Source organism: Chenopodium album, chromosome 3 (genome assembly GCF_948465745.1).
Source record: "Chenopodium album chromosome 3, dcCheAlbu1.1, whole genome shotgun sequence".
Taxonomy (NCBI): Eukaryota; Viridiplantae; Streptophyta; class Magnoliopsida; order Caryophyllales; family Amaranthaceae; genus Chenopodium; species Chenopodium album.
The window spans coordinates 37,981,137-37,998,226 of record NC_137836.1 but is presented as its reverse complement, the minus strand read 5'-3'; the positions used below and the strand labels follow the sequence as shown (position 1 = coordinate 37,998,226).

Genomic DNA, 17,090 nt, shown 5'->3' with positions numbered 1-17,090 from the left:
TGGGACGTTTAGTAGCCAAAGTTCGCAACAAAGTTCCCAAAGTTCTATTAGTCACTTCGGTTTGACCATCTGTTTGAGGATGACTTGAAGTGCTAAAGTTCAATTTCGTGCCCATCTTCCTCCATAATGTAAGCCAAAAATGACTTAGAAATTTTGGATCACGATCACTCACCATGGATTTAGGTACACCATGTAAACGAACAATCTCATTGAAAAACAAGTTAGCAACATGAGTAGCATCATAAGTTGTATGACAAGAAATAAAATGAGCCATTTTAGAAAAACGGTCCACAACAACCATAATGGAATCTTTCTTTCGTTGGGTCATAGGAAGTCCCACAACGAAATCAAGACTAACATCTTCCCATGGAGCTTGCGGAATAGGTAAGGGCAAAAGATAGCCTTGTGGAAGACTATGACTCTTGGCCTTTTGACATATCACACATCTCTTCACAATGAACTCCACATCACGAACCAATCTAGGCCAATGAAAGTACTCTTGGACAAGAAGAGTAGTCTTCTCTATGCCAAAGTGTCCCGCCATTCCTCCTTCATGAAACTCTTTGATAAGAGATTCTCTTAGGCTTGATCTTGGAATGCACAACCTGTTTCCTTTGAACAAATAGCCATCTAAAATGTAATAATCTTTGTAAGCATGATTAGAACATTTTAGAAATAAATCACCAAAGTCATGATCATTTTTGTAACTTGCTTTCACATCTTCAACACTAATCACTTTTGCCTTGAAAGAATTCAAGAGTGTGTATCTCCTTGAAAGTGCATCAGCTCCTTTGTTCATGGCGCCTCTCCTATGCTTGATCACAAAATGAAAAGCTTGCAAATACTCCACCCATTTGGCATGGCGTGGTTGGAGTTTTTGTTGGCTTTGAAGATATTTGAGAGCTTCATGATCTGAATGAAGGATGAACTCCTTGGAAATGAGGTAATGTCTCCAATGGTCCAAAGCACGAACAAGAGCAAAGAACTCCTTATCATAGGTGCTATACTTCCGTTGTGCTTCATTGAGTTTTTCACTAAAGTAGGCAAGGGGACGCCCAACTTGTGACAAAACAGCACCAATACCAACTCCACTAGCATCACATTCTACTTCAAAAACTTCATCAAAGTTAGGTAAAGAAAGAATAGGTGCACTAGTAAGTTGATGTTTTACCTCATCAAAGGCCTTTTGAGCCTTATCATTCCAAACTAACTTCTGATTTTTAGTTAGCTCGGTGATAGGTGCCATGAGAGTACTAAAATTTCGCACAAATCTCCTATAGAAAAGAAGCAAGTCCATGAAAACTACGAACTTGTTGAATTGTTTGTGGCGTGGGCCACTCACGAATTGCAGCAACTTTCTTTTCATCAACTTCTATGCCTTGAGAGGAAACTTTGAAACCAAGAAAAATAACTTGGGAAGTGAAAAAATGACACTTCTCTAAGTTACCATATAGTTGCTCACGAGCAAGGGCTTCAAAAACCTGTTGCAAATGCATAGCATGCTCTTCTTCTTCCCTACTATACACCAAAATATCATCAAAATAGACTACAACAAATTTACCCATGAAAGGTTGCATAACCTGATTCATAAGGCGCATAAATGTAGATGGTGCATTAGACAAACCAAATGGCATCACAAGCCACTCATAGAGGCCCTCCTTTGTCTTGAAAGCGGTCTTCCATTCATCTCCTTCAAAAATTCGAATTTGATGATAGCCACTTCTCAAATCAATTTTAGAGAACACTTTAGAACCATGCAAATCATCAAGTAAATCATTCAACCTTGGAATAGGAAACCTGTTGTAGCCAAGCCTAACAACTTGGTTATGGACGTTTCTTTGGTCCAAGATGTAGCATCATGCATTGATGCTATGCGTTCTATCTATGTGCAACAAGATATTCAATCCTTTGAGTTTCTTGTTGTTCTTATTAACTAGTTCATTCTAGTTCTTTTTATGCTTTGAATAAATTGTAAACTTTAGTTCTTTTAAGTTTGCAAATTAGTTATATTTTTCTTACTTCTTTTTAGCTAATTTTAGTTCGAAAAATATTGTTACATTCACATAAAGTACAAGTACAAGATACACAAAAGAAGACAGCCATTTAAGCTTGGAAAACAACATAGAATCCGAAATTCTTTTGGAGGAATCTCAAGGCTTCAAAATGGGAGTTACAATCAGTTTTCAAAGAGGAATTACAAGCCATTACAAGCCTTAATTTCAGCCTTTAAGTGGCCGTTAATTTCAGTCAAACTTGGAGCATCTTAAGCCTTAATTTCGGCCTTCATTTGGCTGTTCAATTCGGTCAGCTTTTGGAGCAACTAAAGGGCGTCCAAATACACTTTAGTCCACATACATTCAAGCTACTTTCAAGGCTAGAATCAAGGGGAAATTACTCTTCTTTTGCTGTTTGAATTAGGCGTGAATTATGGGGCTGTTTTGCTTCTAATTTGCTGCTTTGTTGGGCGTAAATCAAGGGGAGTTTAAAGCCTTCACTTGCTGCTTTGTTGGGCGTAAATCAAGGGGAGTTTAAGCCTTCATTTGCTGCTTTGTTGGACGTGCATTAAGGGGGAGTTAAGCTCTCTTATTTTCTGATTTTTGGAGCATCTTTTGGAGGTTACAAACCGCCACTTTCTAAGCTTATGTACCTAGTTAAGTTTAGCTTCTTTAATTGATGTATCTAGACATTAAAAATCAGATTTTGATGCTTAGTTTAAGCATGTAACAAGTGAGCTAAAAAGTCACTTAAGTTAGCTTGTACTTATGATGCTTGTTTACTATAAATAACAAGCAAATGTGAATGAAAAATATAGAGAATATTTTGAACAAAAAATTGTGTTTTTACACTCGTTTCTTGGATTAGAAACAAACTTGAAATTCTTGGATTTGGAATTTCGTTTCCTTTGCTTAGTTAACTAGCTTAGACTACTAGTTGGCTTGTGATCTTAGGAACCCAAACTCGTTTCTTAGTGGTGTGTCTGTATCTAAGAAGCCTTTTTGGTTTTAGTCTTACTTATCCTTGGTTTATCCCTTGTGTATTTCGGGTTGATACTCCAAATATACAACATTTGGCGCTAGAAGGAGGGGGACTAGCAAAAAAAAAAAAAAAAAAAAAAAATACTCGTCCCAAAACACATATCCCAAACACCTACCCCAAACACAAACCCAAACACAACCATGACAAACGTTCCACCACCTAATTGGCAAGAATATGTCAATAAGGTTGAGCAAGAGAAAGAAGATATGGAGCAACGAATGAAGTATATGCAAGATCAATTGAAAGATCTTACTATTAAGTTGCGCCATAATAGAGAAGGTTCACCCACCCATAGTGAAGATGACATGAGTGAGTCTACTTTCAATAACAATGAGAGACCTTTTAGTGAAAGAGAAAGGTCACGTTCTAACAATGACATAAAAGCAGACATTCCTGAATATGATGGCAAACTCGATGCTGATGAGTTTGTAGAATGGTTGAGAACGGTGGAGAGAGTGTTTGACTATAAGCAAACACCAGAGGAGAAAAAGGTGAAAATTGTGGCCTTGAAGCTACGAAAATATGCCTCAACTTGGTGGGCTAGTGTGTGCGCCAAGAGGGAAAGGCAAGACAAAGAAAAAGTGAGATCATGGGTTAAGATGAAGAAATTGTTGAAGCAAAAGTTTCTTCCCACATACTATGTGCAAGAAAACTTTTCAAAATTCCATAACCTCAAGCAAGGTACAAAATCGGTAGAAGAATATGCTAGGGAATTTGAAGGATTTGTCATGAAATGTGGAGTAGAGGAAGATGAACCTCAAACATTGGTGCGTTTTTTGGGAGGACTTGACCCAAAAATAGCCAATGTGGCCGAGCTACACCCTTACACCACCCTTGAAGAGCTCATTATCTTAGCACATAAGATTGAGCAACAACAAAAGGCAAGAGGCAAAAGTGATTCTTCACGTTTTGCTTCTCAATCCTCATCTCCCCAAAAAAGGCAAACAAATTTCCAACCTTTCAAATCCGCAACCACCCAACCTACTTCTAAACCACCCTCTCAAACCACCCAAAACTCCAATCCAAAACCAGGCCCAAGAAGATGCTTTAGGTGTCAAGGCCTTGGACATATGGCTAGTGATTGTCCAAATAAGAAAATTGTTACTTTGGTGGAGCATGAAGAGGAGAACGAATTAGAAGATGAAGAGGACAACAACCTTGAGGAGAATGATGAGTATGCGTGTCTAGGTCCGGATGAAGGGGAATGTTTGGTGGTTCGACGTACACTAAGCAATATGTTGGACCAAGAAGGGAGCTTGCAACGTGAGGCAATCTTTCGCACTCGTTGCACCATTGGAGGAAAGGTATGCACTTTGATTATTGATGGAGGTAGTTGTACCAATGTAGCTTCGCAAGTTATGATAGACAAGTTGAAAATGAAAACTATCCCTCATCCTACACCATATAAAATTCAATGGTTAAGTCATAGTAAAGGGATTTATGTCACACAACAAGTCTTGTTATCATTTAGCATTGGTAAAACTTATGAGGAAGAATTATGGTGTGATGTTGTACCTATGGATGCATGTCATGTTTTACTTGGTAGGCCTTGGTTATTTGATAGACGTGTGATGCATGATGGTTACAAAAACACCTACTCCTTTTCTAAGGATGGAAAGAAAATTGTCCTTACCTCTTTAATCCCCAAAAATGATCACTCCACATCCACGCTTCCCACTTCCCTCACCACTCTTTGCCTCTCAGAAAAAAATCACCCACTCCTTGCCTCTCTTCTCAAAACCTATGCTCATGTTTTCCCCAACGATATCCTTCATGGATTACCCCCAAAGCATATCAAGTATCGGTTTCCTATTCCAATATTGGTTGATAATGCTTACAAAGTTGCATTGCACGGAGAGTATGGTGTTTCTAGCATCTTTAATGTGGCTGATTTATCACTTTACTATGATGAGCTTGAAGAATTGCCGAGTTTGAGGGCAAACTCTTTTCAAGAAGGGGGGAATGTTGTAGCCAAGCCTAACAACTTGGTTATGGACGTTTCTTTGGTCCAAGATGTAGCATCATGCATTGATGCTATGCGTTCTATCTATGTGCAACAAGATATTCAATCCTTTGAGTTTCTTGTTGTTCTTATTAACTAGTTCATTCTAGTTCTTTTTATGCTTTGAATAAATTGTAAACTTTAGTTCTTTTAAGTTTGCAAATTAGTTATATTTTTCTTACTTCTTTTTAGCTAATTTTAGTTCGAAAAATATTGTTACATTCACATAAAGTACAAGTACAAGATACACAAAAGAAGACAGCCATTTAAGCTTGGAAAACAACATAGAATCCGAAATTCTTTTGGAGGAATCTCAAGGCTTCAAAATGGGAGTTACAATCAGTTTTCAAAGAGGAATTACAAGCCATTACAAGCCTTAATTTCAGCCTTTAAGTGGCCGTTAATTTCAGTCAAACTTGGAGCATCTTAAGCCTTAATTTCGGCCTTCATTTGGCTGTTCAATTCGGTCAGCTTTTGGAGCAACTAAAGGGCGTCCAAATACACTTTAGTCCACATACATTCAAGCTACTTTCAAGGCTAGAATCAAGGGGAAATTACTCTTCTTTTGCTGTTTGAATTAGGCGTGAATTATGGGGCTGTTTTGCTTCTAATTTGCTGCTTTGTTGGGCGTAAATCAAGGGGAGTTTAAAGCCTTCACTTGCTGCTTTGTTGGGCGTAAATCAAGGGGAGTTTAAGCCTTCATTTGCTGCTTTGTTGGACGTGCATTAAGGGGGAGTTAAGCTCTCTTATTTTCTGATTTTTGGAGCATCTTTTGGAGGTTACAAACCGCCACTTTCTAAGCTTATGTACCTAGTTAAGTTTAGCTTCTTTAATTGATGTATCTAGACATTAAAAATCAGATTTTGATGCTTAGTTTAAGCATGTAACAAGTGAGCTAAAAAGTCACTTAAGTTAGCTTGTACTTATGATGCTTGTTTACTATAAATAACAAGCAAATGTGAATGAAAAATATAGAGAATATTTTGAACAAAAAATTGTGTTTTTACACTCGTTTCTTGGATTAGAAACAAACTTGAAATTCTTGGATTTGGAATTTCGTTTCCTTTGCTTAGTTAACTAGCTTAGACTACTAGTTGGCTTGTGATCTTAGGAACCCAAACTCGTTTCTTAGTGGTGTGTCTGTATCTAAGAAGCCTTTTTGGTTTTAGTCTTACTTATCCTTGGTTTATCCCTTGTGTATTTCGGGTTGATACTCCAAATATACAACATTTGGCGCTAGAAGGAGGGGGACTAGCAAAAAAAAAAAAAAAAAAAAAAAATACTCGTCCCAAAACACATATCCCAAACACCTACCCCAAACACAAACCCAAACACAACCATGACAAACGTTCCACCACCTAATTGGCAAGAATATGTCAATAAGGTTGAGCAAGAGAAAGAAGATATGGAGCAACGAATGAAGTATATGCAAGATCAATTGAAAGATCTTACTATTAAGTTGCGCCATAATAGAGAAGGTTCACCCACCCATAGTGAAGATGACATGAGTGAGTCTACTTTCAATAACAATGAGAGACCTTTTAGTGAAAGAGAAAGGTCACGTTCTAACAATGACATAAAAGCAGACATTCCTGAATATGATGGCAAACTCGATGCTGATGAGTTTGTAGAATGGTTGAGAACGGTGGAGAGAGTGTTTGACTATAAGCAAACACCAGAGGAGAAAAAGGTGAAAATTGTGGCCTTGAAGCTACGAAAATATGCCTCAACTTGGTGGGCTAGTGTGTGCGCCAAGAGGGAAAGGCAAGACAAAGAAAAAGTGAGATCATGGGTTAAGATGAAGAAATTGTTGAAGCAAAAGTTTCTTCCCACATACTATGTGCAAGAAAACTTTTCAAAATTCCATAACCTCAAGCAAGGTACAAAATCGGTAGAAGAATATGCTAGGGAATTTGAAGGATTTGTCATGAAATGTGGAGTAGAGGAAGATGAACCTCAAACATTGGTGCGTTTTTTGGGAGGACTTGACCCAAAAATAGCCAATGTGGCCGAGCTACACCCTTACACCACCCTTGAAGAGCTCATTATCTTAGCACATAAGATTGAGCAACAACAAAAGGCAAGAGGCAAAAGTGATTCTTCACGTTTTGCTTCTCAATCCTCATCTCCCCAAAAAAGGCAAACAAATTTCCAACCTTTCAAATCCGCAACCACCCAACCTACTTCTAAACCACCCTCTCAAACCACCCAAAACTCCAATCCAAAACCAGGCCCAAGAAGATGCTTTAGGTGTCAAGGCCTTGGACATATGGCTAGTGATTGTCCAAATAAGAAAATTGTTACTTTGGTGGAGCATGAAGAGGAGAACGAATTAGAAGATGAAGAGGACAACAACCTTGAGGAGAATGATGAGTATGCGTGTCTAGGTCCGGATGAAGGGGAATGTTTGGTGGTTCGACGTACACTAAGCAATATGTTGGACCAAGAAGGGAGCTTGCAACGTGAGGCAATCTTTCGCACTCGTTGCACCATTGGAGGAAAGGTATGCACTTTGATTATTGATGGAGGTAGTTGTACCAATGTAGCTTCGCAAGTTATGATAGACAAGTTGAAAATGAAAACTATCCCTCATCCTACACCATATAAAATTCAATGGTTAAGTCATAGTAAAGGGATTTATGTCACACAACAAGTCTTGTTATCATTTAGCATTGGTAAAACTTATGAGGAAGAATTATGGTGTGATGTTGTACCTATGGATGCATGTCATGTTTTACTTGGTAGGCCTTGGTTATTTGATAGACGTGTGATGCATGATGGTTACAAAAACACCTACTCCTTTTCTAAGGATGGAAAGAAAATTGTCCTTACCTCTTTAATCCCCAAAAATGATCACTCCACATCCACGCTTCCCACTTCCCTCACCACTCTTTGCCTCTCAGAAAAAAATCACCCACTCCTTGCCTCTCTTCTCAAAACCTATGCTCATGTTTTCCCCAACGATATCCTTCATGGATTACCCCCAAAGCATATCAAGTATCGGTTTCCTATTCCAATATTGGTTGATAATGCTTACAAAGTTGCATTGCACGGAGAGTATGGTGTTTCTAGCATCTTTAATGTGGCTGATTTATCACTTTACTATGATGAGCTTGAAGAATTGCCGAGTTTGAGGGCAAACTCTTTTCAAGAAGGGGGGAATGTTGTAGCCAAGCCTAACAACTTGGTTATGGACGTTTCTTTGGTCCAAGATGTAGCATCATGCATTGATGCTATGCGTTCTATCTATGTGCAACAAGATATTCAATCCTTTGAGTTTCTTGTTGTTCTTATTAACTAGTTCATTCTAGTTCTTTTTATGCTTTGAATAAATTGTAAACTTTAGTTCTTTTAAGTTTGCAAATTAGTTATATTTTTCTTACTTCTTTTTAGCTAATTTTAGTTCGAAAAATATTGTTACATTCACATAAAGTACAAGTACAAGATACACAAAAGAAGACAGCCATTTAAGCTTGGAAAACAACATAGAATCCGAAATTCTTTTGGAGGAATCTCAAGGCTTCAAAATGGGAGTTACAATCAGTTTTCAAAGAGGAATTACAAGCCATTACAAGCCTTAATTTCAGCCTTTAAGTGGCCGTTAATTTCAGTCAAACTTGGAGCATCTTAAGCCTTAATTTCGGCCTTCATTTGGCTGTTCAATTCGGTCAGCTTTTGGAGCAACTAAAGGGCGTCCAAATACACTTTAGTCCACATACATTCAAGCTACTTTCAAGGCTAGAATCAAGGGGAAATTACTCTTCTTTTGCTGTTTGAATTAGGCGTGAATTATGGGGCTGTTTTGCTTCTAATTTGCTGCTTTGTTGGGCGTAAATCAAGGGGAGTTTAAAGCCTTCACTTGCTGCTTTGTTGGGCGTAAATCAAGGGGAGTTTAAGCCTTCATTTGCTGCTTTGTTGGACGTGCATTAAGGGGGAGTTAAGCTCTCTTATTTTCTGATTTTTGGAGCATCTTTTGGAGGTTACAAACCGCCACTTTCTAAGCTTATGTACCTAGTTAAGTTTAGCTTCTTTAATTGATGTATCTAGACATTAAAAATCAGATTTTGATGCTTAGTTTAAGCATGTAACAAGTGAGCTAAAAAGTCACTTAAGTTAGCTTGTACTTATGATGCTTGTTTACTATAAATAACAAGCAAATGTGAATGAAAAATATAGAGAATATTTTGAACAAAAAATTGTGTTTTTACACTCGTTTCTTGGATTAGAAACAAACTTGAAATTCTTGGATTTGGAATTTCGTTTCCTTTGCTTAGTTAACTAGCTTAGACTACTAGTTGGCTTGTGATCTTAGGAACCCAAACTCGTTTCTTAGTGGTGTGTCTGTATCTAAGAAGCCTTTTTGGTTTTAGTCTTACTTATCCTTGGTTTATCCCTTGTGTATTTCGGGTTGATACTCCAAATATACAACAAAACCGGTACTTGATAGTGATTTTATTGATTGACCTACTATCAACACACATTCTCCATTCTCCATTTTTCTTAGGTACAATCAAAGTAGGACAAGCACATGGACTAAGAGACTTACGAATAAGACCCTTTGATAACAATTCCTCCACTTGTCTTCTAATTTCCTCGGTTTCTTTGGGATTAGTTCTATAGGCTGGTTTGTTTGGGAGCATGGATCCGGGTACAAGATCAATCTTGTGTTGGATGTCACGCTTTGGGGGTAATCCGTGAGGGATATCTTTGGGGAAAACATGGGAATAGGTTTTGAGAAGAGAGGTGAGGAGTGGGTGGTTTTCTTCTTTGGACGGTTGAGAGGGGGTATCAAGTTGGCTCAAAATGAAGTGTTTGTGAACTCTATATTCATGGAATTCAGATTTTATGAGAGTGGTGAGGGAAGTGGGAGGCGTGGATGTGGGGTGATCATTTTTGAGGATTAAAGGGGTAAGGACAATTTTCTTTCCATCCTTAGAAAAGGAGTAGGTGTTTTTGTAACCATCATGCATCACACGCCTATCAAATAACCAAGGTCTACCAAGTAAAACATGACATGCATCCATAGGCACAACATCACACCATAATTCTTCCTCATAAGTTTTACCAATGCTAAATGATAACAAGACTTGTTGTGTGACATGAATCCCTTTACTATGACTTAACCATTGAATTTTATATGGTTTAGGATGAGTGATAGTTTTCATTTTCAGCTTGTCTATCATTACTTGTGAAGCTACATTGGTACAACTACCTCCATCAATAATCAAAGTGCATACCTTTCCACCAATGGTGCAACGAGTGTGAAAGATTGCCTCACGTTGCAAGCTCCCTTCTTGGTCCAACATATTGCTAAGCGTACGTCGAACCACCAAGCATTCTCCTTCATCCGGACCTAGGCACGCATACTCATCATTCTCTTCAAGATTGTTGTCCTCTTCAACCTCTAATTCGTTCTCCTCTTCATACTCTACCAAAGTAACAATTTTTTTATTTGGACAATCACTAGCCATATGTCCAAGGCCTTGACACCTAAAGCATCTTCTTGGGGCTGGTTTTGGGTTGGAATTTTGGGTGTTTTGTGAAGGTGGTTTAGAAGTAGGCTGATTGGATGTGGGTTTGAAAGGTGGGAAATTGGATGTTTGCTTTCTTTGGGGAAATGAGGTTTGAGATGCAAAACGTGATGATTCACTTTTGCCTCTTGCTTTTTGTTGCTGCTCAATCTTATGTGCCAAGATAATGAGCTCTTCAAGAGTGGTGTAAGGGTGTAGTTCGGCTACATTGGCTACTTTTGGGTCAAGTCCGCCTAGGAACCGAACCAAAGTTTGAGGCTCATCTTCCTCTACTCCACACTTCATAACAAATCCTTCAAACTCCCTAGCATATTCCTCTACTGATTTCGTACCTTGCTTAAGGTTATGGAATTTTGAAAAGTTTTCTTGCACATAGTATGTGGGAAGAAACTTTTGTTTCAACAATTTTTTCATCTTAACCCATGATCTCACTTTTTCTTTGTCTTGCCTTTCCCTCTTGGCGCACACACTAGCCCACCAAGTTGAGGCATATTTTCGTAGCTTCAAGGCCACAATTTTCACCTTTTTCTCTTCCGGTGTTTGCTTATAGTCAAACACTCTCTCCACCGTTCTTAACCATTCTACAAACTCATCAGCATCGAGTTTGCCATCATATTCAGGAATGTCTGCTTTTATGTCATTATTAGGCCGTGACCTTTCTCTTTCATGAGAAGGTCTATCATTGTGATTGAAATTAGATTCACTCAATTCTTCATCACTATGATTGGGTGAGCCCTCTTTTTGATGGCGCAACTTAGTAGAAAGATCTTTTAACTGATCTTGCAAATATTGCATTCGTTGCTCCATATCTTCTTTCTCTTGTGCAACCTTATTGACATATTCTTGCCAATTAGGGGGTGGGATGTCGGACATGGTTTGTGTTTGGGGTATGTGTTTGGGTATGTGTTCGGGGTATGTGTTTGGGTATTTGTTTTGCTAGATTCCCCCTCCTTCTAGCGCCAAATGTTGTATATTTGGAGTATCAACCCGAAATATACAAGGGATGAACCAAGATAAGTAAGACTAATGAACCAAATAGCTTCTTAGCTACAGTCACACCACTAAGAAACGAAATGGGTTCCTAAGATCACAAGCCAACTAGTAGTCTAAGCTAGTTAACTAAGCAAAGGAATTGAAATTCCAAATCCAAGAATTTCTGGTTTGTTTCTAATCCAAGAAACGAGTGTAAAACACAAAGTTTGTTTGTTCGAATAATCTGATTTTTTCATTCACATTTGCTTGCTATTTATAGTAAACAAGCATCCTTAAGTACAAGCTAATTTAAGTGGCTGTTTAGCTCACTTGTTACACGCCTAAGCTAAAGCTAAGTACAAATCAGCTTTTTGTTGTCTAGATACATTAATAAAAGAAGCCTTATTTAACTAGATACATCAAAGAGAAAATGGTGGCTTATAACCTCCAAATTAAGGCTGAAATAAAATCAGAATTAAGAGAGTGTAACTCCCCTTAATTCACGCCCATCCAAGCAGCAAGTTGGAGATGTATTTCCTCCAATATTCACGCCCAAATTCAAACAGCAAAGAAGTGTAACTCTTCCTTGGTTCAAGCCTTGAAATAAGCTTGAATGTATGTGGACAAGGGTGTACTTGGACGTCCTTTAGTTGCTCCAAAAGCTGACTGAATTAAACAGCCAATTGAAGGCTGAAATTAAGGCTTAAGATGCTCCAATGTTGACTGATATCAACGGCCACTTGAAGGCTGAAGTTAAGGCTTGTAATGGCTTGTAATTCCTCTTTGAAAACTGATTGTAACTCCCAAGTCAAAGCTTTGAAATTCCTTGTAAAAGAATTTCGGATTCCAAGCTTAAATGGCTGCCATTTTGATGTATCTTTTGCACTTGTACTTTTGTGTGAATGTGACAATATTTTTTGAACTAAAATCAGCTAAAAAGAACTAAGAAAAATATAACTAATTTGCAAACTTAAAATGACTAAAGTTTACAATTTATTCAAAGCATAAAAAGAACTAGAATAAACTAGTTAATGAGAACAACAAGAAATTCAAGGGATTGAATATCTTGCTGCCCATGGATAGAATGCATAGCACCAATACATGATGCTACGTCATGAAAGTGCTAGGTGCATTAGTGAGTCCAAACGGCATCACCAACCATTTATACAACCCTAACTTAGTCTTGAATGCTGTCTTCCACTCATCTCCTTCTCTCATTCGAATTTGATGATAACCACTCATAAGATCAATCTTAGAAAACAACTTTGAACCATGTAGTTCATCAAGTAGATCATCTAACCTTGGAATAGGAAATCGGTATTTGATAGTGATGTTATTCACACTCCTACTATCAATACACATGCGCCAACTCCCATCTTTCTTTGGGACAAGTAAAGTAGGCACGGCACAAGGGCTCATACTTTCCCTCACGTATCCTCTAGTCATAAGCTCTTCAATTTGCCTTTGCATCTCCATTGTTTCTTCCGGATTACTTCTATAGGCTACCTTATAGGAGGTAGTCCCGGAGGTAATTCCTTAGGAAAGACATCCTTGAATTCTTCTAAAACAGATTCCAATTCATACGGCCTCTTTGCTTGTTTATCTTGATCAATTCGAATCTCATTAGAAACAAGTATATATACCACATTGTTGCTGCAAATCTCTTTTTCTAATTCCATCTCACTAATCAAATAAGAACTCTTCGAATTAGAGGTAACATTAGAAGACTTGTTGCATATCAAAGGTTTTAAAGCAACCGGTATCTCTTTTTCTCCTTTTCTCACAACATACACATTAGTCCTTCCATCAAACTTCACAAATCTATCATATTGCCAAGGACGGCCTAATAGTATATGACAAGCATCCATAGGACAAACATCACACAAAACTTTATCATGAAATTTACCAATTGAAAAGGAGATTAAGGCTTGTTTAGTTACCTTAACATCACTCGAATTATTAAGCCAATGAAGCTTATAAGGGCTTGGATGTTCAGTAGTTGGCCACGTCAATTTGTCTACCAAAGTAGTAGATACCACATTAGTGCAACTCCCCGTGTCTATGATCATGTCACACAACCTATCTTCGACCTTGCACCTTGTAAGAAAGATTTTCTCCCTTTGATTGTTTTCCATAGGTACGGTTTTAGAGTGTAGCGCCCTTCTTAGAACCAAACTTTGACCATGAGTCTCGGGATCAATTTCGTCAATATGCCCCTCCTCTTCTTCAAAGTTTTCCTCTTCGTTCTTTTCTTCATAGTCACTACCCTGCTCACACTTAGCTTGTTCCTGTTCCCACTCTTGAGCAGTCATTACTCTTTTTGATGGACAATTAGTTGCAATGTGACCAACACTACCACACTTGAAGCACTTCCTATCTTCAACAAGATTTTTAGGAGCTTCAAATTTTGATTTAGTCTCCTTGTAGTTCGAACTAGAACCACTTTTCTCCAAGCTGTTCTTCTCAAAAGGTTTAGTGAAACCTTTTACAAAGGGCTTAGTGTACGTCCCTTTCTTCCCCTTTATCTGTTTTTCAACTTTCAAAGCTACCTTGCAAACATCATCAAAGGACCAATATTGTTGTAATTCAACTTTTTCAGCAATATTATCATTCAACCCCGAAATAAATCTAGCAATCTTATGCTCAACAATCTCTTCTAAGCCACATAGCATGCATAACTTTTCAAATTCACCAATATAATTCTCAACAGTCATAGAATTTTGTTTAAAAAGTTGCATCTTAAGATAAACATCTTGAATATAATCACTAGGTACGAACCTTTTTTTCATGTGCTTCTTGAGTTGTTCCCAAGTTGAGATTCTTGCACGCCCCTCCTTATGCCTCTTCTTCTTTAGATTATCATACCAAAGACTAGCATTATCGGTCAGTTTTAATTCAGCCAATTTGCATCTTTTCCTTTCATCATACTCCTTGTAATCAAAGAGTGTCTCGGCCCTTCTAATCCACTCAAAGTATTTTTCAGGTTCATTCATACTCCCATTGAATTCGGGAAGATCTAATCTAAGGTTCCTGTCATCATCCTTTGGTCGATCTCTCCTCCTAGGCCTTGGTGATTCATCACTTGAGGAATAATTATTTCGTGGCCTCCTTGGGTTCCTCCTTGGTTGTTCTTCCTCACTTGAACCAGAATTAGGGTTAGAATTTCCTTTCCTTGAAGAATCTCCAGCAAGAGTATCAAGCCTTTTTAATATCTCATCCATCCTTGCTGCCAACTCGTCAATTCGCCTATCTCTTCTAAGATTTTGAGCTTGTTCTAAGGTTAATCCCCTTGGAACTTATGGAACCTCCTTGTCACTCATGATTTCTACACAAACCAAGTCAGTTTATGCAAAAATCTTGATTAAAAGATCGAATCTTGAAGGAAAACTAGGCAACACAAAAACCGGACTCCCATCCGCAAATCAGTGCATAAACACCAAATGTTTGAGGCTGTGTAGAACGCGTTACTCAACTAAAAATTATGAAATTTTATATGGTGTTAGCTGGACGTTTTTAGAGTTTAATTCAAAAAGAATCACGTAAAAATTCCCAGCCAATTGTTCCCAGTTTAATTTTTACCGAAGTTGCGTAATATGGCTCTGATACCAAAGATGATGTGAATTATTAATCCGAAAATCAACAAAACACAAGGGATATGTTTAAGACTATAGAAGATTTGTCAAGAATTTCTCAAGTATTGTGGCGCTTATGACCGAATGTTTGAAGAAGGACAAGGGTAAATTCGAATGGACTAAAGAAGCTCAAAGTGCGTTTGAGTTGGTTAAAAAGAATCTATGTGAAGCACCTATACTTCCGTTACCAGATTTCTCAAGTCCTTTTGAAGTTGAAACCGATGCTAGTGGAGTTGGAATTGGAGCAGTTTTACTCCAAAAGAAGAGGCCTATTGCATATTTCAGTGAGAAATTGGGAGGAGCTCGATTGAACTATTCTACTTATGATAAAGAGTTCTATGCCATTGTTAGAGCTTTAGATCATTGGAGTCATTATCTCCGACCTAATCACTTTGTGTTGCATTCTGATCATGAAGCATTGAAGTACATACATGGACAACAAAAGCTCAATCCTAGACATGCTACGTGGGTTGAATTTTTACAATCATTTAATTTTTCTTCAAGGTACAAAGAAGGGAAATCGAATGTTGTGGCTGATGCATTATCTAGAAGATACACTTTGATTGGAATTCTAAATAGCAAGCTACTTGGTTTTGAATTGATCAAAGAATACTACAAAGGTGATGATGATTTTGCTACATTGATTGAAGAGTGTTCTAAAGGAGCCGTGGGTTCTTATTTGCTGCAAGATGGTTTTCTTTTCAAGGGAAATCGACTTTGTCTTCCTAAGTGTTCTATTAGAGAGCTAGTTGTTAGAGAAGCTCATGGGGGAGGAATTGCTGGTCACTTTGGCATTACAAAGACCTTGAGTATGTTACAAGAACACTTCTATTGGCCTAAGATGCTCACGGATGTGCAACTAGTTATTTCTAGGTGTGCAACTTGTCAAAAAGCAAAGGCTACTTTTCATCAAGGCTTGTATACTCCTTTACCTGTTCCAGACTCACCTTGGGAAGATATTTCTATGGATTTTATTGTGGGATTGCCGAGAACACAACGGGGGAAAGACTCTATTATGGTTGTTGTGGATAGGTTTTCTAAGATGGCTCACTTTGTTCCTTGTCACAAAGTGGATGATGCTATGAAAGTGGCGGAATTATACTTCAAAGAGATTGTTAGATTGCATGGAATTCCGAAAACTATTGTGAGTGATCGAGATACAAAGTTCATGAGTTTCTTTTGGAAGTCTCTATGGAAGCTTGTGGGAACTAAATTGCTCTTTAGTACATCGTACCATCCACAAACTGATGGACAAACCGAGGTTACTAATCGTACTCTTGGTGCGCTATTGCGTGGGTTAGTGAGTAAGACACAAAAGGATTGGGACATCAAGTTAGCTCATGCGGAGTTTGCTTATAATAGATCACCTACATATGCTACCAAACATAGTCCTTTTGAGGTAGTTTATGGAGTCAATCCGAAACTTCCAATTGATCTTGTTCCATTGCCTAAGGGTGAATTAATTCACAAAGATGCCGAGTCTAAGTTGAAGAGTATGCTGAAATTACATGCTCAAGTTCGAACAAGAATAGAGAAAGTAAATGACATGTACAATGCTAGAGCAAACAAACATAGAAGGCAACAAAGTTACAATGTTGGAGACTTGGTATGGTTACATTTGAGAAAGGAAAGATTTCCAGGAAAACGCAAGAATAAGTTGATGCCTAGAAGTGAAGGTCCTTTCAAGATTGTTGAGAAGATCAATGACAATGCTTATAAGTTAGAACTTCCAGGAGAATATGGAGTTAGTGCTACATTCAATGTTGGCGATTTGGCTAAGTATATTCCTGATGAAGAACTTCGAGATTTGAGGACAAATTCTTTCGAAGAAGAGGAGGATGATGCAAGTCTAAGCATGGAGAACTTCGAAGATTTGCTTATCATGCATCAAGATAGTTTATCCCTAAACATTGATTC

At 38.0% G+C, this 17,090-nt stretch overlaps 1 protein-coding gene across 1 annotated transcript in view; it reads left to right on the top strand.

Annotated features, from left to right (window-relative positions):
- LOC145625029 (uncharacterized) overlaps nt 1-17,090 on the top strand; it is a 128,731-nt gene that overhangs the window by 65,125 nt on the left and 46,516 nt on the right. The window contains exon 5 of the mRNA XM_081678110.1: nt 15,365-16,477. Within this exon, the coding sequence (XP_081534236.1) occupies nt 15,365-16,477 (1,113 nt within the window). The remainder of the gene's footprint in view (nt 1-15,364; nt 16,478-17,090) is intronic.